Below are 26,931 nucleotides of genomic sequence, written 5' to 3'. Positions count from 1 at the left end.
TTAAACATTACAAATTGTCCATGCTTTTTCCAGACAACTGAGGGTGCTGTTGCCGTGACGCAAGGGCGGATGGGGGGGGGGGGGGGGGGGGGCAGGCGCGGTTCTACGGGGGGGGGGGGGGGGGGGGCTAGGGGGCTTTAGCCCCCCCCCCCCCCAATTTTTGTCTAGCCCCAAAAATAAATTCCGTAAAAAGAAATTGCATTAGCAAAAAAGAAGGATTGTGATGTACATGTACATGCGAACGGTCTCCCCCTACAGAAATAGTCGTGACAAGGGTGCATTTGTGTGAATGATTTTAGGATTTTATTGCGCTCCCCATTGAAAATATGGCTTGAGCTAGGCACTGCGATCACCACCATCTTTTATTAAAAATTGGTTAAAATGGTCTGAAATTGCCTCAGATCGCACCACAAAGCATCTAGAATCCAAAAAAAAAAAAAATTGGATGACAGTATGATCATGAGTGTCAGATTTAAAAAAAAAAATAAAAAAATAATGGATTGTTTTACTGTGATTATCCAGTCATGTATTTTGAAGTGATAGTCTGGTTTGCTCTTTCCTTAGTATAACCTTTATTAGCTTCAAGAAAACAACAAAAGACAAATAGTAAACGCAATAGTAAAACAACGAGACAATAAATTTGATCAAACAACGAAAAAGGGTACAATAGAAAGCTCCCAACCTCTTCCCTAGGCAATTATATTAGCAGGTATAACGTTATATCATGTACTTGGTGTTGTTATTTCCAACGTGTATTGCGTGTTTTCGCGTTCGTTGTATTACGTCAACACCTTCTCCAAAATAATTCCTTTCTTTTCCAATTTGCTCATATTAATATGAAATGTGATACAGCATATTGGCTGGATAAGATATAAAAAACAAATCCTGCTTCACGGTCGTAACTCACGCCGCGACGAATTGATTACCCCAGACCCCACATACAAAAACAAATTTAACCACAGGCAGGCACCAGGCTATTCCTCATTTGCATACCTACCTAAAATTTCGGATAATATGCAAATGATTCAATACCAGAGTGAGAGACTGAGCAGGTAGTGGTGGGAGCGTAGTGCAGCTTGACACCCTGGTAAGCTACTATGAAATAACAAGAGACTACAAAGCAAAAGAATGCAATCCGGTTCGTTAGTGACTTCGTCATACGCGCGCCCACTACCACTGATTACTTGCGCCCATTGGATAAACACTCGAGTTGCGTTAACTTCCAGTTCCAATATTATGTCAATATGCAGTGGGCGTGGTTTACACTGAAGTGACGTCACACTACCAAACCGGATATTATTAGTTTGAATTAACCCGACACCTTAGTAACAAATTCTGCTCAGTAAATAAGTTTTTAAAACAAAATACATCGTAGTCGTATAATTCACAAATTGCTATTAATCAAAATGTAAATACGAGTCGTTGGAGACAGGAGCCTATGACTTGGCAAGACAGGCGGACACGGGAGTTCCATCCATGAAGTTGATGGTCATCGTCAAGTAAGCATCGTCCGTTTCGAAATCGATTTTCTTCTCGTGAGCCCCCTTTTGAGGAGTCCCTGGAAAAAGTAATTTTTAAGGCATGTATTAGAAACATATGTTCGTGCATTCACATTTATTTCAATTTTACAGTTCATAAAATACAACTAAATGTAGATTAACACTCGGTGTATACTTAAACAAGTGTTTATTGACGTAGTATATATTAACTTAAAATTAGCAAAGGCGAAAATGGAGGCACCTCTCGGTAAAAGCGGTGGCTGAATATTGAACTGGGGATGCAATACAAGACAAAACGGACAGACGGCCATCAACAGACAAAGCATTCGGAGAAACTAACGGCACATTACAAAAGCTTGAAATGCGCCGTTTTTATTATCAGGTGAAGGGGTCACGTTTACTGTTGCAATCCCCGTGCAATTTTAACACAGACTTTGTGGTTTCAATGGATTGTCGTTAAATGGAAATATTTTATTCACTTTTGAATGAGAAATGTAACCGGGGAAACAATCCAAAAATTATTTTTCTAATCATTTTCATTATCAGCCATTCAATTTCGCGTGAGATTTGCACGTTTGATCAAATTGGGGTTTCTTTTTCATTTTGGGGGCATTCAATTTCATTTTTAGGCAGCCAAGATTTTGCCCTGAATGTTCGTTTTCGTTTTGGTGCATTCAAGACTTAATTTGATGCTTTCTTTGCAACCTTTTGACGGTTGACGCATTCAAATTAGCGAACGTCGGTGCACTTATAACGCATTTCCATGCTTTTCGTTTCTAATTTGTTTATGGGCAATCACTTTCATCGTTTGGTCATTCAAACTAATAACACTTTTTAATTGATATATTTTCCTTTTTCCTCTGAGGCTAAAAAAACCCATTCGTGGCTGTAAATTCACAGTGTAACAAATTAACTGATATGAGAGATACAATATGTACCAAAATAATGAAATGTAAAGGGCTAAGATAATTTCTTTTTTCACTGTTGATACTTTTCTACTAAGTCTTGTTTAAACGTTGATAAAGGGGCTTCTTTACGTTGACGATTTCTTGACGTGCACAAAAAGACATCGGGGCATGTGTTTGGCAACAGTTGTACCATCAGGAGACACGAACACTTCTCTCGGGTAATTTCTGATTCTTGCGTATGTCTGACCGAATACTTTTTAAAGGGCCCATGCAAAGTATATAATTATTATTCAATGCAAATCTAAAAATACATCTTTGTGTCACATTTAACCTTATTTTCATGTTTTATTTTTTTTCCATTTTGAAAGGTGTTTTGGTGCCTTCTCCGTTTTATGCTAACGCAGAGTTCCATATTCATGAGCAAAACTTTGATGTCATTGCGGGAAGATTAGTGTTACATTGCTGTTTCAGCACAAAAAAAGTTGCTAGAATTTTGCATAGTTTACCGCCATTAATTATGTTTCTTTGGTGATTCTTTGTTGTGTCAGTACATGGCAGTAAGCCATTGAGCAATCCTTTCTCACAAATGTTTTAATAAGCAAATTTTGGGTGAGTAATTTGAAAGAAAACCCCAGACCTGAACTGAACACTGTCTTCCTAAAATCAAATTACACCACAGCAACAGCGCGCTCAGTAGTAAGGAAAAGCATGGGAACTGTCTGTACTGTCATGTTTAAAAACGTGCACTTTGCCAAAAGATTAACCAAAACAAGGATGAAAAATGTGTAGTTTTCTTACATTTTAAGGCTAGTAGAAAGTTGAACACAATGTATTCCTGAGAAAATAAATAATTGCTCGGACCCTTTAATTAAGAAAGAGAGGTGTGCATTTACGAATTGAAGACATCAGCTATGATTTACGCCATCAGCTATGATTTACGCCGCGCCGCGGCCGAGATAATTCAGAAGTTTTCATGCAGGGAGTCTTATAACATGTTTGACAAAATGTGAAATATGTTGCCCAATTATGAAAAGGAATGCCTGCAGATCAACCCCTTACGTGAAGTTAGTCGGGAAAACCTAAATTCTTATTATCATTATAATTATTATTATATTATTATTTTTTTTTTACAAAATTCGATAGATTTGCGGCTCGATCCTTTCGCCAGGGGCGTCTTTCCTCCAAATTGTGACCACTCAACAGGAACCTTAAAAAATTAACGCCCTTTAAGAGGGTTGCAGAGGCCCTACATAACATGAAAAGTATAGATATTTGTTTCCTTTAACACAAAGCAGACATTATAGAAACGCGATTTTTTTAGGAGCATGTGCATGGGATATATATGCAACTTTTAATTAAACCAACTTCGCCAACCTCATTTAGAGAAAAAAAACGGCTTTGAAGAAAGAAATACGATAACGGCAGTGGAAAACGCTCTTCAGTTTCCAACTTTTGAGGATTTTTTCCCCAACAAAAAACATAGCGTGAATCTTGGATACTTTGGCTACTCACAAAAACGAAAACAAAACCCAATATTCATTTTGACACGATATTTTTTTTTTTAAAGTGTATCCAAATTCAGGCGTTTATTACTCAAAACATGAGTTTGGGGGACATTCCTCGTTTTGCCACAGTAGGTCACAAATACCCGAAACGCTAACAGCAAAAATGACACAATGAAACTTGTGCCTGAACGACAAAATGAACTTACATTGCCGGGTTTTTCTTATGAGTTCTTCGTATTTATCGATAGTGATGCCGAAATTGACCTGGTCTGATCCGTCTATCTTAAATAGCCACAGTCCAATGTTGCCGAACTCTGACAAGCGAAAATCAGAAATGAAACAAACATGTTTAAATAAAAGGCACACAGAATCAATGCTGCTGTACCCCGTGGGTTGCCAAACGCTCATGGAAGACAAACGCTAGAACAGAGAACGGTGTTTAATGTTTCCCAACACAACTAGGCCTATATCATTCGCCATATCTAACCACCAAACCCCATCACCAACCACTAAAATAACTCGTCTTTTTAAGTAGTGGGGTGTTAATATGTATTTTTTTAATGCAAAATATGTTGCCAACCACTGCTTAAATCTTGGATGTCCTCGGTGCATGACAAAGTGCAGATCCAGAACACAGGTTGTTAATATTGGGGTTGCCAACAAAAAAAGTGAGACCAAAAATTGAAAGCGTGGGGTTCTGGACCCGCTTCAGGGCTCGAAAAAGAAAATTGGATTTTATAAATGCTCTGTGTTGCGATCTGAGTCAATTTCTGTCTCGTTCAAATAGTGGGCCATGTTTCAGCGCCAAATCGGCTACTTCCGACGATCGGGTTGGGCCAATTCATTATTTGTATACGTACTTGACTTGTCCGCATCCTGCACCACCCAGTTAAACGCCATAGGTCCATTATCCAAATTTTTCATGCAGCCATCGGAGCCTGAAACAAACGGGGTAAAATCAATATAAGCACGGACAATGCATGAACATTATCTCAGCTGGTCCACATGGTGCGATATTTACCCTGACACTGCATTCCTGTCAAGAAAAAGCACAATGTGTAGTTGCTTTACTTATACCTTTTCATAACAGTCGGTGATTTTGATGGGCTTCTGTGATTAACTTATACGGACTCGACTCCCTGTGTAACTGATTGGGTGTGTTCTCTGTTTGCGACTGAGCTGCAACCATGAAGCCCCAAAAGTGAACGACCCAGTTTTGACTTTATAGTTCATCCACTTTCGGTCCACTCAACGACCAACTATCCACCAGCACAATTTACGAATGTCTGCTTTTGCTCAACTGAAAGAAAAAAAACCGGTTAGCGTGACTTCAAAAATATATGAAATTCTGGTATCAGATAGTGATGAAACTGGTTTTGGGGCTTCATATGCTACAACTAGTCAATGCCATGCAAGATAAATAAAAAGAACGTCATTACAAAAATGGTCCTGCCATTTGGGTTTCTTTTTTTTCTCTGACCCTGTATAGGCGAGCAGCCTAGTGGAAAGTCATAAGCGTAAAGGTTTAAAATTATTTAAAAAAAAATAAAGTTGCAAAAAAGTCTTTCCAACGTTCTGCTACCCAAAAATGGCTTTTGAAGGTAAATTTTTACTGCACGTACCTCTCTTGGAATTCTCCAAAAAATCAGTGAGCAATGCCCTCAGTTTAAGGTCATCCTGTGAAAAAAAAAGGTGGAAAAGAAAAGAAGATTCTTTAAGTTTGATGTGGAAAACGTCGAGAAAAAAAGGAAGAAAAGAGGATTATCTAAGTTTACTTCTGAAAGTTTGAAACGGCTTAGTTTCTTCCCTTGGCCTGGCGAAGCAGACCACGGTCTATGATACGTAAACAGATTCGGCGATTAATGCAACTAGACTGAGTATATGACCTCGAGCAACCGACCAATCAGCGAGCTCCCCGCGTGCGTAAACACAAATGAAATGACGTCACGCATGCTTAGATATTTCAGACGTTATACAGGAGCCTTGGCTCCGTGGATAACGGGTGATACTCGGACCAGCTTTCTCCTGTTCGGTTAAAAGCAAGTTCCAATTCTTTCCGATAAATTTTGATTTCGACTTTCAAGTTTTTCCGGTGCCTGTTTGCTTTTTATGCGGAAAATGTGATGTAGTTCGGGACAGAAACCAATACAGCGAGCTAGTGCAGCACAAAAAGTTGCTGCAATTTGGATATTGCTGTTCTGATACTAGGCTCCTTCTTGTGTTTATGAATAAAATCAACGGCGAAGTATTATGTGTAAACTATTTGACATCCCGTTTAAGTTAACTTTGTTAACAACTGATTCCAAAAAGAACTAGTTGGACGATATGTATTTCTGGAGATATTTTAACTCAAATTCGTCAAGTAAATCATTTCCTGGAAGCGAGAACCCGCGCTCACAACTACCCCCGCAGGATGGCTGTAATGGTGCGACAGATTAAGACCAAATTCAAAAGAGAGCCATTTACAGACCTGTTTGTGGGGCTATTAGTCTTGGCCCAAGACGCTAGTGATCGATAGTGGATCGTGCATAGTACACATGGTTAGCGTCACTTCGTGAAAACTCGAACACAGCGTAATCTGAATTTTGAGTTTTCACGAAGTGACGTTATGGTTAATTAGTTTGATAACTCATTAATAGTAATTCTTTTCAATGAAATCATACATTAACGTGACATTCAAGATCCGAGCTTTCAGACAATGTAACAAAATATGAATTTTGAGGCTAAAACGATGTTCAGATCACCGTTTCAAAACATCGTCAACTTAAATCGCTTGTATCTCGAAACACACATTTTCCACTTTCCAGGGGTTAAGGTCACTTCGTGGTGTCGGCGAGCTGATTTCTATAATCATAATAAAATGTAAAAACTAATTGACTAAAAAACTAATTTTATAAGGGGTTTTCTGTTCAAATCGTGAACCAAAACAAATTGATCATTGAAAACATTGTGTGAGAAAAAAACTGTGGTGCAGTGGCTTACTGCCATGTGCTGACACAACAAGCCAGTTTACAACGACAGCGAAATATTCAAATTTCTTGCAAATTTTTGACGTTTAACCTAGTTGCAAGATGAGCTGCCTGCATGACCTCACACTTTTGCTCATGAACATGGAAATTCGCATGAGCATAAAAACCAAACGACACTTGAAAACGGCAAAATGAAAATCGAAAATAAAGTTAAATGGGACACAAAGGTGCACATTCAAGGATAAAGATATACATTAGGACCATTTAAGTTTTAAGGTAAAAGCGCCACACGACATCGAAATCATTGAGCATCCCGCGTGATGAAATTATTTTTTTTTTGAAATAATTCTATGGTTTGAAAGTGGAAGAGTCAATCGTACGTACCGTCTCATCGGCGAAAGCAACGCCGACTGCTGCCACCAGGCAGAGAGCTGCACAGATTGCAACTGGACGAAACATCTTCAATTGCTGCCGAAAAATACGAAGGACAAGATCGACTCTGGTTCTTGAGTGCCTTTCAGGAGACTTTGCTCTCACGTCGAATCGATGAAATGGTGGTTTCTGTCAGTTTCAGGACCCTTATATAATGATTTTACTGTCCCGCCTTCCTCGTAATTATGCAAATTACTGTCAGCGTGACTGCATGGCTCAATCGTGATTGGCTGTTTTTAGGGCTTCGCGACTTCGCCATACACGCGTGCGCACCGCTGATTACTAGCGCCCATTGTATTATGGATACAAGTTGCGTTAACATCCGGTTCCAATGGTTCCAGTGTTACTTAAAATGCAGTAGGCGTGGCTCAAACTAAAGTGGCGTCACACTATAAAACGTACCGGATAAGCTAGCATCCGATTTGTCCTTTTTCTCGTGCCCCCGCCCTGCAAACAGGACGCTGTGAACGGCTGATTGAGCTCTCATTGGACAGAATTTGCGTGACCTGTGACGTGATGCAGCGCACAAACTCGCTACAGCTGTTAATCACACGTTGCGCGCAAACTGCAGGCGAAGATCATGATAAGTTACCCAGAATGTCATCCGTACATCCTTCACAAAATTCTGTGAACGGCGCAGATTAGCCCTTCCCAGCGCACTATTTGCACGGCGGGGGTAAGCGTTGCTTTATGCATGATCACGTGCATAATATGATCAACATTTATATCGTGTCGTGAACCTCAAATCTTCCGACCCCCCCCCCCCCCCCCCACCAGTTTTGTTCAAATGAATGCCTGCTGACGGCGCAGAACTGCATAAAATGGAACAATATTTTGTTTGGTCCACACAAACGGATTAAAATACCGTTATCCTAATTTTTGCTTAATCATTTGAATACATAAAACAGCTTTTAAGTCCGACTAAATTCGTTGTTTGTTTGAAAACTTGCCCGGCCTTGGATATTCGAAAAGCTGGGGGGGGGGGGGAGGGAGGGCTGGACACCGCATTACACAAGGGTGCGCTGTTCTTCGTGGTACGGATGCATATCTTATTAAAACTTGCACTTTAATACACGCCTTGATTTTATATCAAACGGTTTTTCAGTGTTTCTGAATTCCGTGCCATTTTGGTTGTCGGGAAGTAGTACGAAAAATGCCTCACAATCCCCATTTTGGTTTCTCATTTCGGAAAAGTGTGACTGTGTGGATAGGCATTACATTCACTGTGTGGACTTCCGGACAAAAGCGGTCTACATAAACCAGGTAGCGGTGACGTTGTGTGGACGTGGGCAAGTCCACACAGAGTTTCCCCCTCTCTGGAAAACAGGTTTAGAGGCATTTTGGGGTGAGGGTAATCTGTGTCAAAATGAAGAGAATCATTAATGGGAATCACAGGAAAAAAATGATTGAAAAGTGTTTTCACAGTGAGAGTAAAATGGTTTTTTAACTACACGAAAGCAAGGGAATGTCCACACACATACTGAAATTTGTATCCTTTTGCATGGAGACATTTTCTTTGTTCTCATGTAGTAAAGTTTTCAAGTTTGAAAGTGAAGTTTCAAAATGCTCTTATTTTAACCAAAATTAATTTCCTCGGCTGAAATTCGGACTTAATACCCCTTTTCTAAAACTCTTCCATTTGCGACGGATCAACCCACCTTGAAAATTCCAAGTTTTTGAGTAACATCCATATATCTATTTCGTGCATCTTGTGGAGACGTATTCATCTATAGAAATTGCCCTGTGGAGACGTATACAATCTATTGCTCTCAATTGTTCCCTATTGTGTGCACGTCTCTAGAGGGCACGGTGTATCAGATCACTAGGTATATGTAACGTAAACATGTACGTGTTCATCTGTTCAAACCGTGGACGAAAAATATCAGAGAACAAAAGAGAACAATATCGTCCACGATTCCCAGCATTCGTCCGCGATTGGGGCCGTGTACAAAACCTATGGAAGTCTTCCTAGAAAGTTTAAGTACAAACAAAAGTGGGACGTAGGACGTCCACGATCGACGGTGAACACACGTTTGGGTTCCTGTGTGTGTGTGTGTGGGGGGGGGGGATGATCCAGTAGCCATCCATCGGGTCAAAAGGTGAGGGGATACATACATCCCTTCTTCGGATTTACTCCCCAGAACCTTAAACGACAAAAGACAAACTTCTTCCAATGAAAGACTCAGACTAGAACTAAGCTAAACGGAAGGGGGGAGGAGTTTATGGAAATTTGGTATCCAGAGAAAAACACATCAGCCGTATGAATCGCTGGAACAATAAAGCCCCTTTCCCCGCGATTTTGTGCGTATTTTTCACCAAAACTCTTTCTTTCGCGAGTGGCTGTTTATTTTAACGTCCCTGGAAAGCAAAGAGCGGTAGTTATTGTCTAATTTTAACCATGATATAGGTTTTGAACAGTGCCCCCATGGGGAGATGGTGTCCAGCCAGCCCCCCCCCCTCACTATTTGATTTTATGGAGGTAAGGGTGTCCGGTGAATAAAACACGTCTGCCTTTCAGCACAGATGACATTTTGGGGCGCCCCCCCCCCCCCACATTGTAACCTATTGCCCCCCCCCCCCCCACACGCCCCCTAGGATGAGAACCCTGGGAATTGTAATGTCAGGGAAACAGTCTAATTGGTTTGTATCCGTTCATAGATGTATAATCTATTTTAAAAAAAACAACAACAACTAAATATGGTAATTTAGGGCTAGTATTTGAAAAAGCCAGTTTTTTTTCCAACGCTGTTCGGCCGACCAGCGTTGGAAATTGATACAAAAAAAATAGCACTTTCCTTCAAAATATCAGCACACCTGGTGCCATGATTTTACAGTATGCTTTAGACTGTCAGGCACTAAACAGTCTTGTAAGGTATTTTGCAATAAATTGGGAGTTTTGTTTGTTTGATGTTTGCAAATGTTGTATATTCCCTTTAAAAAAGATATTTGGCTAGTGGGCTGTGGCAGATTTGTCCTTTTGAAAAACTATACGTATATAGCATAGAATACCAAGCAATTTTCCGAATTTTCTAAATGGCAGCCGTTGCTTTATCATCCAATGAACAGTCTCATCACCTATCTGCCGTACTAATGGCAAGGACGAAAAGGGTCAAAGAACCTTAAGGACATCGATACAGCTGCTTTTAAGTTAAATGTCCCTTTTCCCAAACTAAACGGCCTTGAAAACTGATGCTCTTTAATCATGTGTCTTCATCCGATTTCTTCTACGACTGTCATTTAGCGGAGATTATCTTCTGCTCCATTGAAACGGATCGAGAAGTATCAATCCAAGGCCGTTATCTGTCCCATGGGTGGCTGAACAGCGAGGGGGGGGGGGGGGGGAGGGTAGGGGGCACTTGCCGCCCTCCTCCTCCTTGCCATCTAATACGATGAGGCGCTCATATCCCTTTTTCTTCATCAAACTTTGGAATTGCAGGTTAGAATATTATTATTCATTACATATGCACGTTTCACGCCAATGTACTTCCTTGCATGATGTGTTTTTGTAGGAAGGTAAAATGTTATTTTTTTTCCCGACGAGCAACATTTTGGAGCATGTTACAAGGTCGAAATACAATTTGTGTAACTTTGATAAATATCTGTACGCACAGGGATAAATAAGTGAGGGGACATAGTACATCGGCATTGTGTTCCATCGGCCGCTCTCAAAAAATGGTGGTGGGGGAGGTGCCGCACGACGAGATCAAGCCAGAATCGACATTGAAATGGCTAGCCTATATACTCTCTAAATCCCAAAAAGTGAAATTTGGGACTAGACGTTTTAGATTGAAAATCACTCTCATTTTCGATTGGAAGAGTCTGAAAAAAGAACCACTTCAGTAAAAGCTCGAGTGAAAACTCGATCTTTACGATAAGGAATTTTACTCTAAAACGTCTAGTCCCTAGTTTCCGACTGTGGGTGTGAATCTTCACTCGAATGGAGTGAATTTTTACTCTTTAGAATTTAGAGAGTAGCCCAAACGTCGCTCTTACCCACCGCTCAAACAGGGTGCTGGAAAGGGCTACTTTTTCCATAGTTGTATTACCTCGAGCCCTCATTGGATAGAAGTAACTTTTGTTTGAATAATAACTCAGGTCAAGCTTTCCGCCTGCGCGTGACACGTGCGCGCAGACAGCACGGGCATTGGTTGAGGCAGGTAGCTCAGTCCCACAATGCTTTGGGCGCCAGTGCTTTAGCACTTTCCTTCCCACGTGTCGTGTTTGAGCTGAGGTGTGGATACGAGGGAAAATCCAAACGGTTCATTACTAAAGCTGCCCGTTCCGTACTCTACAGCAAATAAAATCTTTCTTATTAACGTAATTTACAATTTGCACGATGAATTCCAACCCAATCCCCCTTTTCGTTTTCTCATTTTGAATTTCTGCATCCCTCTGAAAAAGGGAGGGGTGTTTTGGGCACAAACAGACTACAATCCCGGCCAAAATGGTTGGGACACTTCCTGAGCCTGCCACGGTCACCCACTCCCCCGCTCCCCCGCTCAATGTTGTTCTCTCCAGCTGATGGAGCACACACCGCGCAATGAGAGACAACATTGAACGGGGGCCGGGGGGTTGGGGGCCCAGCAAGATTTGGCCAGGATTGTAGATCCGCAAACTGCCTCCCGTCCATACATTATCAAAACTGACTCTGGGGCAGGAACGACTGAGTCGACCTCGTGTCAATAGAACAAAAACTAATGTCTGTCATCCAATTCGAAATTTTAAAGTAATTATTCATTAACTAAATGTAGCCATTTTGTCGGTCGATGTGTCATTTGAACGTGAACGTATTTTGTGTTGTTAGAAAAATAGCAAGTTAGAAATGGAATATATTTTTGTTTCGGGGTGACACTCGTATTAAGTGGCAAAGGGAATCCTTCAGAAGCTTTCGCCATGGGCGTCGCCAGGATTTTTTTCAAGGGGCGGGGGGGGGGGGAAGCAATTTTTCCTCAAAAATTCCTTAACTTTTTCATTATAATCAATTTTCCGAGCTTGAGCATGGGAGCATTTGCCTTAACCCCATCAAATTAGAGCAATATGGCTTCGCACCTCTGTTTCGCGCTGCCACGCGCATGCACATTGATTTTCATCTTGCCTTCCGAAAAGTTAAAAAAAAACCACCTAATTGTATGTCGATCGTCAGCTGGCATAGGGAGCATAGGGAAAGGTGGACCTTAGATGACATGAGACCAAAACTCATGAAGTACCGGATCTTAGATGGCGGAAGGAGAGCATCCCAAGATCAGTTTGCTGCTCATTTGATCATTTCATGCTCTTTTTGTTGCTCAGGTCTTTTACTCATTTTTCGCTGCTCATTCCTTGATTACTGAAATTGAGTAAAATTAGCATTAAATATGGCAAGAAATGAGCAATTAAGCAGCGAAATGAGTTAAATGTGTAGTAACAGAGCAGGACGAAAAGAGCAAAATTTGAGCCGGTTTTTGTGATTTGTTTTATATTGTTTTGTGTTGAAATACCGACTTAAGCAAAGGCAAATCCGACTGGTGTCAAGTCCAAACTGATCCCAATTATCGTGTGGCATTGAAGAGCGCCACCTAAAGCTTGCAGGTTGAACAGCACCCCTATCAGAAATTAGCATTTCTGATAGGTTGTGTTTAAAATTCCGTAACTTTAAAAGTACATAATTAGTGATTTGAATGATTCTTGTTCTAAAAGAAAGCTTATAAATTGGGCTTTTGTATATAGATGTAGAAAATGTTACATGCAGAACTTCACTAAAACAATAGTCCCGACATTGGGGTTTCGCTTTTTTGACTCACCCTGTATAGCGCACGTATATCTACCAAATTAGGTACTCCATGCGCTAATTAAGTTAAAGACAGGTAAATGAAGTATTTGAAATATGAGACATATTGTATGTAGCACCTTCTAAGAGTTTACAAGGCGCTGCACCGCGGGGCAAACCCCTTCTCTTTAGGTATAGGTTAGTGGGTTCTTTTACGTGCATTACACAACGCACGGGACCTACGGCTTTACGACCCATCCGAAAGACGAAGCAACAATGGTCAAGAGTCTTGCTTATGGATACAAGTGTCAAGACCGGGACTCGAACCCACACTCTGCTGATCAGAAACACCGCGGAGCTTGAGCCCGGTGCCCTTAACCGCTCAGCCATGACACCCCCAAACTTAAACTGTTTGAAGCACTTTTTGACATGAAAAATCACTCCTTTTACATATTTGGCATTTTCTCAGCAACCCAATGTGCTGGTTTTTATGATTTTTGCAGATCTAAAAGAGAAAGCTCTCAGCTTTAATTTGATACCCAAAAAAAAAAATGTATTTACCAGAAAAATTTTATTAGAGCATCTCCGTCTCTTTCCCATTTTCTTGATCTTTTTCTCTCGGAAGTTTTATACCGACCTTCGACGTCTTTAATGGCGTTAATAATTCCTCTTGATTCGTCTTGGCTAAAAGATAAGCACCCAGCAGTTTCACCCGTCGCATTGCAAATAAAGAAAATAACTTGAATAACAACAATGGAGCGGAATCTAATCTCCGTACAATGGCAGTCTAGAAGGAATCGGATGAAGGCGCATGAAAAGAAATGAGCTTATGTAAGGTTGTTTTTGCAAGGCCGTTTTGTATGGAAATAAGGCAAAATAAGGCGCTGTATGGAATTCCTTGGGTTGTTTGACAATTTGTGCTTGCTGCCCTGGTTTTGGGGGCGCCGAAATGAATGTGCACCACCCTAAAGCAGATTCTACCTTCTCTTCCTAACTGCTTTTGAATAATCCAATTCAATTCCTCAAGGATTTCTTAAAAATGCCTTATTGTGAACTGTAGCTCGAAAGCCTGAGGAAAACTGTAGAGAAGAGACAATGACTACACATTATGCGTCTGTCAAATGCTTCCCCCCCCCCCGGCGCTACCCCGGGTCTGATGTCGGGATTTGGTCACGTTTTTCATGCCCCAGGGTGGGGATTTGGTCACTCAAAAACGTCATTACCATTGGCGTAATACATTGAAAGGCCATCACTGGTGCGCCCCACGTATCGATGTCGGATATTGTCACTTAAATTTTGCCCCAGGGTGGGGAATTTTGTAACTTTAAAAGTGACAGTCATCACCGCGTCTTGGGTGGGGCAGCCCGGGGGAAAAAAATCCCCAGATAATAACATATTCTGGAGAAAAGACACATAATCAGGATGGCCTTGAAAACCCCGGCCCAGGCGGGATTCGAACCCGAGTCACAGCAGTGGAAGGCTGGGATTTCACTCACTCACAAATCCCGTGTCCTGCAAGGCCGTTATCTGGCCTTCGCCTATTGGAGGAGAGTCAGTATGTCCAGAGCTGTTCATTCCTTGATGTTGTCACGTCAGATTTTCCTATGTCTTCCTGTGTGTGCCCCTATCCATGTGAGTTCACCATATATAGAAATTCCCATAGACACTAGTGCTAAATGCACATACTTCTAAATTCTTTTAAAAATACTCAGAACTTTCACAGGGCTGCACAGACAAACGATGATCAACATGTCATCTTTTCTTTTCTATTCAGTTTTGGTGGGTTAACCATTGGCTTTTCGAGAAATTTTCACCCAAAGAAGACAACCCCTATAATAATGAGTGATGTTTCCCAAAGTGGTCCCAATTGCATCCAAAATGCTCGGAATTGGAAGCCCCAGGTCCGGGCCAGGGGTGATTTGCCATAATCTCTTTAATTTCCCAATTTCATGGCTCTCTTTAATTCCCCAATTTCAAAATTTTTGAAAGTGAGAAAGTAGCAATCTTTGAAAAGGATCCCTCCACAACATGGCTGAATAGCGCCACTTTCGGCCCCAATTGTATCCAAAATGATCGGAATTTGAAGCCCTAAAAGGTCCGGGCCAGAGGTGCATCACCATATCTCTTCGATTCCTCGATTCCGTTGCTCTCAGAACTCTATAGTATTGATACACTTGAGTGTTTAACTTTTATTCATGAGCTCGGCGGACGGACTTTTGGCCTATTTACTGGGGTGGATCCTTTTACCTGAAAGTCACTTTGCTATTTTCCCAAACCACTTTTACGGCAAAGAGAAATGATCCAGGCAATTTTTGGAAGTCTTTAATATACCCGAAAGTTTGTTATTTTCCCCCGAACCACTTGAACGGCAAAGAGGAAGGATCCGTAAATCATATTTCATTAAAAAAATGAAAGGAAAAGTACCTGAGGTCGAAATCATGCCTGAACATTCACGGGCAGCTTTTATGCGCATTCCAGGCTATATAGCGCCCTCATTGGCGTGATACGTGTTATGTGTGTTTGTACATAAAAACAGTGTACACTCTCCCCAGAATGACGAAGAAAAAGGGAACATGAGAACCCCATCGTGCAAATTCTTATTTAATGGTGAAAGTAGGGCGCAAGATGTAGATTTTGTAAGAACTAGCCCCAATTCCCCCTATACATGGTGACCCAAAAAAGTGCACTTTTTTTTTCAAAAACTTATCTTTGAAATTTTATATTTGGATATCATATTAAAGCTGAGAGCTTTTTCTTTCTATACTTGAAAAATCATAGAACAGCACATTGGGTTGCTGAGAAAATGCCAATTATGTAACACAACTCCTTTTTGGTCCATTCCAATGGCATTACCGCAATTAAGGGATTACACCGTACCTATTTTGTGCATGAAATGCATATAGCGCATTGTGTCCTATAATCCATACAAACAATTCGGTACATTATGACAGGGTACAAATGAGTTTGATGGAAATACCTTTATCTTTCACCTAAACAGGCATCTCATCCTTTTTAGTCCTATTTGAAACCTTTTCGGCGTCATAAAAATGTCATATTGCACAGATGAAGGACACGTGTACAGTGGGAGTACAGTAGAATAATAATAATAATAATAACACCGGAGTCGTATAATATAGCGCACGTTTCTGCCAACAATGAGGTACTCAAGGCGCTAATTAACATGCAGTTTATTTTAAAGACACGTAAATGAAGTATCTGAAATATGAGACTCATTTTATGTAGCACCTTATAAGGGTTTACAAGGCGCTGCGACGCATGTTGCAGCCACAGTCAGAAACACCCGGGGCAAACCCCTTCTCTTTGGGTATAAGCGTTAGTGGGTTCTTTTACGTGCATTACACAACGCACGGAACCTACGGCTTTACGACCCATCCGAAAGACGAAGCAACAATGGTTAAGTGTCTTGCTTATTGACACAAGTGTCAAGACCAGGACTCGAACCCACACTCTTCTGATCAGCAACACCGCCGAGCTTGAGTCCAGTGCCCTTAACCGCTCGGCTAACATCACTCGGCAAACTTAGTAAAATGTTTCATTGCGGGTTGAAGCACATTTTGGACAGGATGAAAAAAAACACTTCCTTTATTTTACATGTTCTCAGCAACCCAATGTGCTGTTTTCATGATTTTTTCAGCATCGAAAGAAAAAGTTCTCAGCTTTAATCTGATACTCAACACATACAAAATATGTATATACCAGAAAGTTCTTTGGTGCATCTCCTTCTCTTTCTCATTTTCTTGATCTTTTTCTCTCGGAAGTTTAATACCGATCTTCGACGTCTTTAATGGCGTTAATAATTCTTCTTGATTCGTCTTGGCTGAAAGATAAACACCCAGCAGTTTCACCCGTCGCATTGCAAATAAAGAAAATAACTTGAATGACAACAATGGAGCGGAATCTAATCTCCGTAAAATGGCAGTCTAGAAGGAATCGGATGAAGGCGCATGAAAAGAAATGAGCTTATGTAAGGTTGGTTTTGAAAGGCCGTTTTGTATGAAAATAAGGCAAAATAAGGCGCTGTATGGAATACCTTGGGTTGTTTGACAATTTGTGCTTGCTGCCCTGGTTTGGGGGGCGCCGAAATGAATATGCACCGCCCTAAAGCAGATTCTACCTTCCCCTTCCTATTTGTTTTTGAATAATCCAATTCAATTCCTCAAGGATTTCTTAAAAATGCCTTATTGTGAACTGTAGCTCGAAAGCCCGAGGAAAACTGTAGAGAAGAGACAATGACTACACATTATGCGTCTGTCAAATGCTTCACCCCCCCCCGGCGCTACCCCGGGTCTGATGTCGGGATTTGGTCACGTTATTCATGCCCCAGGGTGGGGATTTTGGTCACTCAAAAACGTTATTACCATTGGCGTAATACATTGAAAGGCAATCACTGGCGCGCCCAACGTAATGGATGTCGGATATTGTCACTTAAATTTTGCCTGAGGATTGGGAATTTTGTAACTTTAAAAGTGACACTCATCACTGCGTCTTGGGTGGGGCAGCCCGGGGGATGGGGGAAAAATTTGATAGGCGCATTACAGTTTTATAGAGGTAGGAAAAAATCCCCAGATAATAACATATTCTGGAGAAAATACACATAATCAGGATGGCCTTGAAAATCCAAGCTGCATGTTGGTCCAGGCGGGATACGATCGAACCCGAGTCACAGCAGTGGAAGATGTGATTTCACTCACTCACTAATCCCGTGTCCTGCAAGGCCGTTATCTGGCCTTCGCCTGTTGGATGAGAGTCGGTATAGTCTAGGCTATAATTAAAACAGGGCTCATTTAGGGCAAGAAAAGGCATTTTTTTAGTAGAAATTGGTGACATAGCTATTTTACCTAATTTCGGGGTGCTGAATCCGAAAAATGTTACCAAGCTGGATTTTATAGGCCTAATTTGCATAAATCGTTAACACCTGTCGTGTACTATATTTGTTTCCATATTTGGGTATATTTTTTAAATTTCATTTTTTTGAAAAGTTTATTTTGGTGATTATACTTACACTTCCTTACTTTAATAACATTTTCTAAATCTAAAGCATAAGTGACGTGACTGAATAATTTTGAAGACAAAGAAACAGTCCAAAATGGCTGCTATTACATCCTAAAGTTGCGCACATTTACTTTTTTCTCAGATATCATCAAGTAATCTCGCCAAATATCAGTATTGATGAGCTTCAAATTCACAACGTTACTTACTAGCAGAGTTACCATAACAAAAATAAATGGGACATTATGTGAAAAATGATAACATCTTGATATTTAGGCCAAACAAGCAAACAGGGGCAAAATAAGGTGTAAATAAGGTGTAAATTGGGATAAAAAGAAGTTGAAGGGTTGCCTTACGTGGGAGACTTAAACAACTTCAAGGAAATCCCCCAAAATAAAAGATTATTGTTGCTTACAATAATTATGTCAACGTCAAAACGTTTTCTTACCAATTATTCTGGGAATTTCCTGGAACTTGTTCAAGTCTCCCACGTTAGGCGGCATGCAACCCTTCAACCACTTTTTTGCCCACTTTACTGACACCTTGTTTTTCACCAGTTTTATTTAACAATGTTATCTGATTTTCCATAAGGTTTTAATACAGTAAGGCCAAAAAAAAATAGTCGGTCTCTGGTCAGACCGAAGTTCCGGAATTGATGCGGCGACGCGGGTTTTTTTTTTTTAGGGTGGCTTTTTTCCCCCAAGCTTGTATTGTACAGACAAGGTGGGTACTATTTTGCTTTTTTGTGTCCTCATTATACATTGGTGTCCTCCATAATTTGTCTTGGTGCCCTTTATCATTTGCCTTGGTGCAATTTCCCCATTCCTTGGTGCTCCTTGGTACAAAAATTTGAGGAGGCGCGGCAATAGAGGGCGCTGTTGAAGCTTCCGTGTTAATTTGAAGAAAAAAAAGGTGACGCGCATGATTAAAATCGACGCGCGCGCTGACCAGAGACCGAGAATTTTTTTTTTGGCCTAACCATACCAGTAAGCAACATGGTGAATTTGAAGTTCATCCATACTGAGTTTTGGCAAGATAATACTTGATGATATGTGGAGACATGGTAAATGTGCGCAACTTTATCTTTCATTTTCTTATCAATTTCGGGGGGTCAACCCATGACTTTTTGGAGAAATTTCCATCCGAAGATGATCACCTTTTGAAGTAGTCATGAAGCCTGTGGCCATTTTGAAAAACGATGCCTACACTCCATTGCAAAATAGAGCGCTTTTAGGTCCCAAATTTCATTCAAATTGCACAGAACTACAAGCTCACAGTCCTGTGCAAGGCTTCCACCCCTATTTTCTTTACCGTCTCTCAAGTTCATGGCCCACAATGTACTCAAATACCGAAGAATTTGAGGGCCTGCATGCAAATCGTGATTTGGCTGGCGTAGCCAATTTTGCACCGATTTACTGGCCTGTATTCTTTAAAAAGCTGCAGCTACAAAAATTCTTTCTTTATAAATAGGTCATTGGTGATAAGTTACCCAGAAAGAAATCCCCACTTCATACACAAGATTCTGTGAAGCTCATCAGCCCTTCCTGGCCCAGCGCCCTAGGCCCTCCTTCTATGGTGCACATCATGAACAGCGCCCTACGTTTTAATGGGTGTTTTTTAAAGGATGAGAACGTACTGCTCACATTATTTTTCAGAAAAATAATGTTTGATTAAAGGCCAATGAAAGACTGTTGGAAACAGCGAACGGAAAAGAGGCCCGATTTACAGTGTTAACATACAAATCCATAAAAAAAATTCCTTTTCTAAAGACGTTCATATAATGTTGAAATAGTAGTGACGGAGTTGAGAAAAGAGAAGAAGTCAGGCGCGGATACAGACGGGGTCGAAACTAGAAGCTAGATAAAACAGATACACTCAACAATGTTCAATATTTCTCCGCCTATTCAAACAAATCGTTTTTGAGCAGAATTTTAAAGGAAGCCGAATGGCCTAGTGGTTAGATTCGTCACCTACGAATCGTGGAGCCCGGGTTCGAATCCGTCGGTGTCTTTTTGCTTTTCAACGCACACATTCTGTCATTATAAGATGTTTAATTTCTCATCGTAAATCACCAACAGTACCTTAGCTTAAAAAGGCAGACGCGTCTGCCTTTTTTGAAATCGGTGCCGGCAAAATATCCAATGCCTTAATTTTACTGCAAGGTTTGGTCGCTTGTGCACATTCGTGGGTGCCCAGGTGCCTTCTAGTTCGATGCTTCCTAAAAAGTTGCGCCATCAAAATTTGGAGTTCATACCGTTTTCAACATGCACAACACATGATTATTAACTGTCATAATAGAAGCTACTAAAATGCAACAGTTAACTTTCATTCACTGCAAAAAGTATCATGTTGTTGTTATGGAGTTGGGTGAGGCGGGGGGGGGGGGCAAGGGGGCGCCCCCCCCCTGGAAAAGCAAAAAGAAAAAAAAATAATTAAGAGAAAAAAGAAAAGCAAAGAGGCGCAGTCATAGTGGTGTAAATTTAATGGGTTGGGGGGGGGGCAAAATGTCCCTGCCCCCTCTAAAACTGATAAATCGAGAATATGTCGAGAAATACAAGAATTTTTGGGGAAAGTATCTTTTGCTCCCCTCAAGAAAATATCCTGGCGACGCCCATGACTGAAATACTAGATAAACGATGTTAATGACATTGACTTGTAGATCATAAATCAACTCCTGTATTTCAGATTTGCGCTGATCATCTTTAAAAATAAAGTTGGCTGGCCAGATCAAAGTTTAATAAATCACTTTTAAGGAAAGAAAACTCAATTACTATCCTCGGTTTAAATAACAATACTGATCACTAACGTAATAACACCTAGGTCAAATTATTTACATCTAAGTTATTGAGTAAACCTTCATCATATGAATTATCATGCCAGCTGATATTTTTCACTTTCATTATGAGTTGCCTATTGACTTTTAGTAAAGTGATTTCAGCCTTTGACCTGATTTTTCATTAGACTGCAGCAGAAAAACTATGAAGCTAAATTTAAATCAAGTAAAATATATTAAAATTTCATTTGCACTTCAATAATACATGTAATTACCCTTCAGCTATATAAAAAAGTTTACCTGAAATTTGACAAAATTATTTAAATATTTACAGTAGAGTACTGGGCAGTGAATGGAAAAGTTTTCTCATTAAAAAACTATCAATCACTTCAAAAAGAATAAAGAAAAACAAAAAATTATAGTAGAAAGACTTAATGCCGAAAGACTCAATAATACATGAGACTGTCATCGGTGATTTCATCTGTTAATGAGGCAAAATATTTAAGTGTACTGGAAACTACAGCGTGTGTCAATAAAAACGCAGGATTCATAGTGATTTTTTTTGAGAAAATTATGCTACTAGTGTGCCTAATTTGATAAGGATTTGATTGTCCATAATTTCATCTTTGACAAGATTTTTGTTTGGTGGAATTTGGACTTTTGGTTCAAAAGTTATGACAAGTTTTGTGAAGCCCTTCTGAAGCGGGTTGGTCTGATTCAATGACCTTAACACAACGACCAGTTATGTACAATGCAGGTATGCATTGAAGACAATTAAACCAGAACAAAACTTTCTTTGAAACAACTGATGATAAGTATCACTTAAATTTAATAACTGGACTATCATTGTTTCAAAGCATCATGAATGTCGTCTCTGACATATCAAATAATAAATAATATCAGACTTGCACACATGTCCTTCTTTGTGATCCACAAATACTTTCACCTGTACTGAATTCAAACCTTTCATTAGGTATGTGTGATTTCACAAATCAGACCAGCTTGGAATTTATAACCCTTCTTCAATGTACTCTATCTCTGGACAGGATTGTCCAAATGAGATGGAATAAAAAGCATAGTGAAGAGAAGGAAAGGTACTTTGAAGAGAGGGTTAAAGTTATGATGAATAGGGGTGGTTTATATTCTTAATGTTTTTGTTTCTAATCCTGCATTTTTATTGACACACGCTGTATAGAGCAGTGTTTAGTTGAGTAAACATCTATTTACTATTTCTGATTCATTAAATCCGATGAGAACCGGTTCCCGGCAATATACATTTTCTGGAAAGTTCGGCTGGTACCAAGCGATTGTTCATGCTTAGCCCATTTCTTGTGCTTATCAATTTAGAAATTTTTCTTTCTCGTTTGCTCCCATTGGTTCATGCCTTCTACTCTCGGATGCAAGATCTGAGCGTGGGCTTATCCTGGGAGCAGGCTGGTGGCTTAGTTCCTTTGTAAGTGTCACAGATCAACTTCTTGAGGTCGTTTTCGGCTTTGTTTTGAATCTTTTCTGTGTGAACCTACAATAAAAAAAAATCAAAAGTATTTAGGTGCTAAAAATAGTAGAAAGGTTGCGTAATTAGATCTATAAGTAAACGCAATGGAAAAGCAACCATGACCATAAAGGGTAGTCTTCTGAGCCTTAATTCCCATCCTGAACTTTCTCTGAAGCCAACATTTTACATTTTCCCAACTAAAAATGAAAATCTTGGTGAGAGTGCCAGAGAAGGTGGAAACTTGATTGGAAACAAGTGGTTACTATTAACAGGTGGTGGGGATACTGAGTGCAAGGTGGCCAAAGTAGAATTTTTAGCCCCTCTTATCTCCTCCCCCACTCCCCTCTTCCAAAAAAAGGGTAAAACTATTAGTTTGCCCTTTTCAAGGCATTTAAAGGATAATCTGCTCATTTGCATGTTGCTTGTTTCCAATAATAACATCACTCACAATCCAACAAAGAATGTTAAAAATTAAACCTGCTAAATGTTCAGCTCAGTTGATATAACACTTTTTCAGAAGACAGTGAAAAACTTTGTAGCCTTAAAATCTTTTGATCACGAAACACAATTTCATTAAAAGCACTCTTTATTTAAAAAAAAATCAGTCAATTGACTGATCGTTGGGAATTTTCTTGATTTCTCCTAAATGACAGTAAGCCTGATGGACTGATTTCACGGGTGTGTAGTACCAGTACAATCTGTAATCCAACTAAGCTTTTTGATAATAATTTGGTTGGTTACTCATTTTAGGATAAATGCACATGATTCTACAAAGAGAAGTTTAAACCCATGAACTTACCCCGTTGAGTGTGACCCACGGCACGTACTGATGAGGAGGTTTCAATGCATCTGTCTTGAGAGCCATCTGGTGCTCAAGAGAATTACCCAAGGAGCCGTTAGCGCAGGTGAATACTTGCTCATAGTTTACTCCCATCTTCTCCATGCACTGCAATGTAAGAGGAAATTGAAAAATAAAGAAAATAGCTCCCTGATCCACTGGTATTAAGGTGAGTTATTTGCCAGACTTTCTGGTACATTTGATGGTGGATTGAATTCACCCTGAAAACCTACAAATTTCAAAGTCCTGTTATGAATTTGGTAAATGTTTGATACTCAGAACGTTGTTTTAGATCATCTGAAAAAGAAAAGGTTCTGTTGAAGCCATATGACCCAAGTAAGAGTTATCTGCTACAAAGAGCCAAGAGCAAAGAAATTACTTGTATCGTTTTTACTGTTATTTGAGTTTTATCTAATGTGGGTAAGTTGAAAATAATCAAAAGAATAACAGACAAAATTTTGATAGTGTTCAATGTCAATTTTAATCAAATAAATTTTAGACTCAAGAAACTATTTCAAGGGTCCTTTCAGCAGTATAAACATCAATTGAGAATATCTTCTGCATATAGAGCTTTCAATAAACTGCTAAGATTGATCTAGGCACAAATTTAGTAAAACAAATTGTAAAAAGCAATGTGCATTATTATCACTTAAACTGTCAACTAAGAATATGCATGCAAGCATGCCCGGCTTTGACTTTTTAAGGTCAAAGTACTTTCTCTAACAATAAAGTCAACTCAAACAATGACACAATTCAACGAACAAGCAGGAAATATGCGGTTGGTGAAGGACACCGATTTTCAGGTCAAGGATTGGTTAAACCCGAAAGCCTTTGTTCACATCTTTTGCAACGTCATGTTATTGTGGTCTCCATAACAGTGCAGGCACAATGAGATTTTATTAAAAGTATGCTGTTTATGATCATCGGCGTCGCTAGGAATTTTTGAAGCGCGGGGCAAAGCACTCATCAGAAGTGTTCAAAAAAGTCACCTGCTGCTGAAAAATCAAACGGGGAAGATCGTTTGGAAGGTCTTTTCTGCAGTTCCCACTGCTAACTATACATTCAATTAACAGTAATATATTTTTTTTTTGCTTTTCGGGGTGAAGGGGGTGGGGGGAGGGAGGGGCAAATGGGAGGCGCAAGGGTGAGGCGCCCTCTTGCCCCATCCTGTTGACGCCCATGCTTATCGTGATGTCATATTCCCCAACAGAGGCAAAAAGTGGGGTTGTCATAACTGTTGTATGCCCAAGTAAAAAAATAATACAAATCATATCATTCTATAAACTTGGGGTCCACTTTTTACCTTTTCCTGTTCAACCTGACTTTTTTCACATTTCTGAATGCACTTCTTTTAATGCAGTCAGTTTCAAGAGTGATTTATGAAAGCAAACTACCTAACCAAATAAAAAACTATAGTCATTTTTTATGATACTTGAATGACACATTAAAAAGTTCAGACTAACAGGGACAGGAAAAAGTCACACTTCGGCCAATGGTGATGAGGGCCCAGTGAAGATTCTTACAAAAAGGTTTGTGCAAAAAAGAAATCCCCCCCCCAAAAAAAATAGATAAAAAGCAAAAAGCACACTCCCCCCAACCCCCCCCCCCCCCCCCCAACTACCAACCAACCAAATAGAATTTAAACTCGGGTCTTTTTTTCTGCACATACTTTCCGAACTTTATTTTTGTACACACGTCTGGACTTGGGATAATGGGCTCTGGTCAAAAATGACTGTTTTTTGGGGATAATCACAGAGACTTGGGGCTATAGTTACAGCACATCTGCTGCTGCTTAAAAAAAAAATTGGGGGGGGGGGTTCATCTTGACTTACTTTCTGAGCGTTAGGAACAGGGTCCCTTGAGACCTCCATGCAGTAGATGGTCTTGAATGCCGTTGGGAAGGGGGCATAGTGCAGGATACATGTCTCATATAAATTGCCCTGGCATTCTATCGCCCCATGCTGGCACTGAAACTCGTACTCCGAGCCCTTCTGTGTCTCCTGAAATTTAACGACACACAGATTCAAGTGTTTGATTCATAAGAACAGTTTGACTTCACGAAAGAACAGTTCAGTGGCGGATTCAGTGCTGAATTCAGGACTTATTTTTTTACAATCATACATCAGCAATATGTTTTGTCGTTCATGTGCTTCCAGCAAAATTGTAGCTATATCTGTGTTTATGAAAGTTTGGAATCTGGTAGAAAATGTGATGGCTCTTTATGACACAAAAGTAACGACAATTAAACGGTAGAGAAAACGGAAAAAAAATCCATTTTGGAAAATTTGCCACCTCGGACACCAAAAAGGGCTGCCTCCTCCTTTATTCAGAACGACTGGAAGTCAGTCTATTTATTTGTCTTCTTCTTGACCTTAATTAACACAGTTAAGAAGTCTAATTCTTTGCAATTCTGTCATATGTAAAAAAAAAAAAAGGCTTGCAAAACGTTTTTAGGGGAGGCTAAATATGTATACACTTACCATTGCATTTCCATAGGGAACCATTGTCAGGTTCATGATGTCACTAACAGCAGTGTATGCCTCGTGGAGTTGCCCACTGATGAACACTTGACAGTCTGGACAGTAGGACTCGTAGTACAGCGTGAAATTCACCTTGGGAGCAACGCTGTTTGGGGCACTCCATTCCGCACACTGCTTAACAACCTAATAGCAAAAAAATACATTGACGGGTATAATTTTCATGAAGAGTTAGCTACACAAATCTCAATCATGTCAATTAGCAATCCTAATGATCAGAAGTACATTGTATAATGGAATTTAACTGCGCACGACGTCATTACAACTAAGTACTCTGGTCTGGGTTTAAACTTTAATCTGCTGAATCCACAGTAACATGTTGCCATGTAAAACTAAATTTAATCTTATTAAACAAAGCAAGGAAACAATGTTGCAACCTGATGACACTTTTCTCATCATATATCATCTCAATAAAATCCAGTCACTGCAAAAACTGTTGAAAAGACATGAATTATTCCATGTATTCTGGGACTGTGAAACTCTGAGAAACTAGGACTCTACTGATCGCTTTTTTGACATCTGGACATGCCCGACCATGTCTAAATGTTAAAAAAGCAATCCGTAGAGTCTAGTTACTCGGACTAGTAAGTGTGACAAACAATTTTGTAATTGTTAGGAAATACTTGGACAATTTTCTTGACTCTCATAGCTTTGTGCACAACCGCTGAAATGGCGTTTACCACAGTACATTCTTTCCCAAAACAAAATTTTAACTGGTCCCAAAAATGAGAGCCTACACAATCATCGATAAAGGACTGGTTATTGCTAGCCCAGGTTGGACTCCGTTGTCAGTCGTAATGCAATGAAGACGTTGTCCAAACTGGGCTAGAAAATATTGCCTTAATAACTTACATTGCACGTTTTCGCGATTTCTTCGGAGCTGCACCACAACTCCGGCGGAAAATTACACGAAATCACAACGGACGATTGGGCAGCGAGGAACGCTAACAACACTGTTATCGTGAGACGATTAGCCATCATTTAACAATCACCGTTGCCGACTGAATACAAAAACGTCTGTATTGATAAACACCAAAAGTTGTAAAACTTTTTGACTTTTCCTCAGCTAGCAGGCCTCGCCGCGCCGGTGTCTGATCAGCTGTGTTTATCAGTTTATGCGATGCAGAAGTTGCATCATGTGACAACTTTGTGCACCATCTCGGTCACGTGAGTACAGTATGTCACGTGCTATAAAATTGATTGAGGGCGCTCTTGAGAA

The 26,931-nt window shown here is 40.1% G+C and overlaps 2 protein-coding genes across 2 annotated transcripts; both read right to left on the bottom strand.

Moving 5' to 3' along the window:
* Positions 1 to 476: 476 nt before the first annotated feature.
* LOC119723164 lies at positions 477 to 7,446 on the bottom strand. The gene is made up of 5 exons (XM_038193723.1): positions 7,266 to 7,446; positions 5,535 to 5,589; positions 4,773 to 4,850; positions 4,119 to 4,226; positions 477 to 1,558 (listed from the first exon to the last, which is right to left on the bottom strand). Exons 1-5 carry the CDS (start codon positions 7,338 to 7,340, stop codon positions 1,437 to 1,439), a joined length of 438 nt encoding a protein of 145 aa, XP_038049651.1. The 5' UTR covers positions 7,341 to 7,446; the 3' UTR covers positions 477 to 1,436.
* A 14,499-nt stretch (positions 7,447 to 21,945) lies between these two features.
* On the bottom strand, positions 21,946 to 26,817 carry LOC119723162 (gamma-interferon-inducible lysosomal thiol reductase-like). Its single transcript, XM_038193721.1, has 5 exons — positions 26,565 to 26,817; positions 25,656 to 25,838; positions 25,008 to 25,175; positions 23,137 to 23,283; positions 21,946 to 22,361 (listed from the first exon to the last, which is right to left on the bottom strand). The coding sequence occupies exons 1-5, from the start codon at positions 26,691 to 26,693 to the stop codon at positions 22,230 to 22,232; spliced, it is 759 nt and encodes a 252-aa protein (XP_038049649.1). The 5' UTR covers positions 26,694 to 26,817; the 3' UTR covers positions 21,946 to 22,229.
* Positions 26,818 to 26,931: the final 114 nt, after the last annotated feature.

Source organism: Patiria miniata, unplaced genomic scaffold (assembly GCF_015706575.1).
Source record: "Patiria miniata isolate m_02_andy unplaced genomic scaffold, ASM1570657v1 HiC_scaffold_16, whole genome shotgun sequence".
Classification (NCBI taxonomy): Eukaryota; Metazoa; Echinodermata; class Asteroidea; order Valvatida; family Asterinidae; genus Patiria; species Patiria miniata.
The sequence above is the reverse complement of the archived record's forward strand: the minus strand, read 5'-3'. Positions and strand labels throughout refer to the sequence as shown.

Excerpts from the sequence above, each read along its gene's own strand:
- LOC119723164 (XM_038193723.1), bottom strand. The coding sequence starts at position 7,340 with ATGTTTCGTCCAGTTGCAATCTGTGCAGCTCTCTGCCTGGTGGCAGCA. Across the intron at positions 4,227-4,772 it reads GCAGGATGCGGACAAGTCAA|AGTTCGGCAACATTGGACTG; the intron begins GTACGTATACAA and ends TTCGCTTGTCAG. Across the intron at positions 1,559-4,118 it reads CATAAGAAAAACCCGGCAAT|GGACTCCTCAAAAGGGGGCT; the intron begins GTAAGTTCATTT and ends TACTTTTTCCAG.
- LOC119723162 (XM_038193721.1), bottom strand. The coding sequence starts at position 26,693 with ATGATGGCTAATCGTCTCACGATAACAGTGTTGTTAGCGTTCCTCGCT. Across the intron at positions 25,176-25,655 it reads TTCCCTATGGAAATGCAATG|GAGACACAGAAGGGCTCGGA; the intron begins GTAAGTGTATAC and ends GTTAAATTTCAG. Across the intron at positions 22,362-23,136 it reads CGTGGGTCACACTCAACGGG|GTTCACACAGAAAAGATTCA; the intron begins GTAAGTTCATGG and ends TTTTTATTGTAG.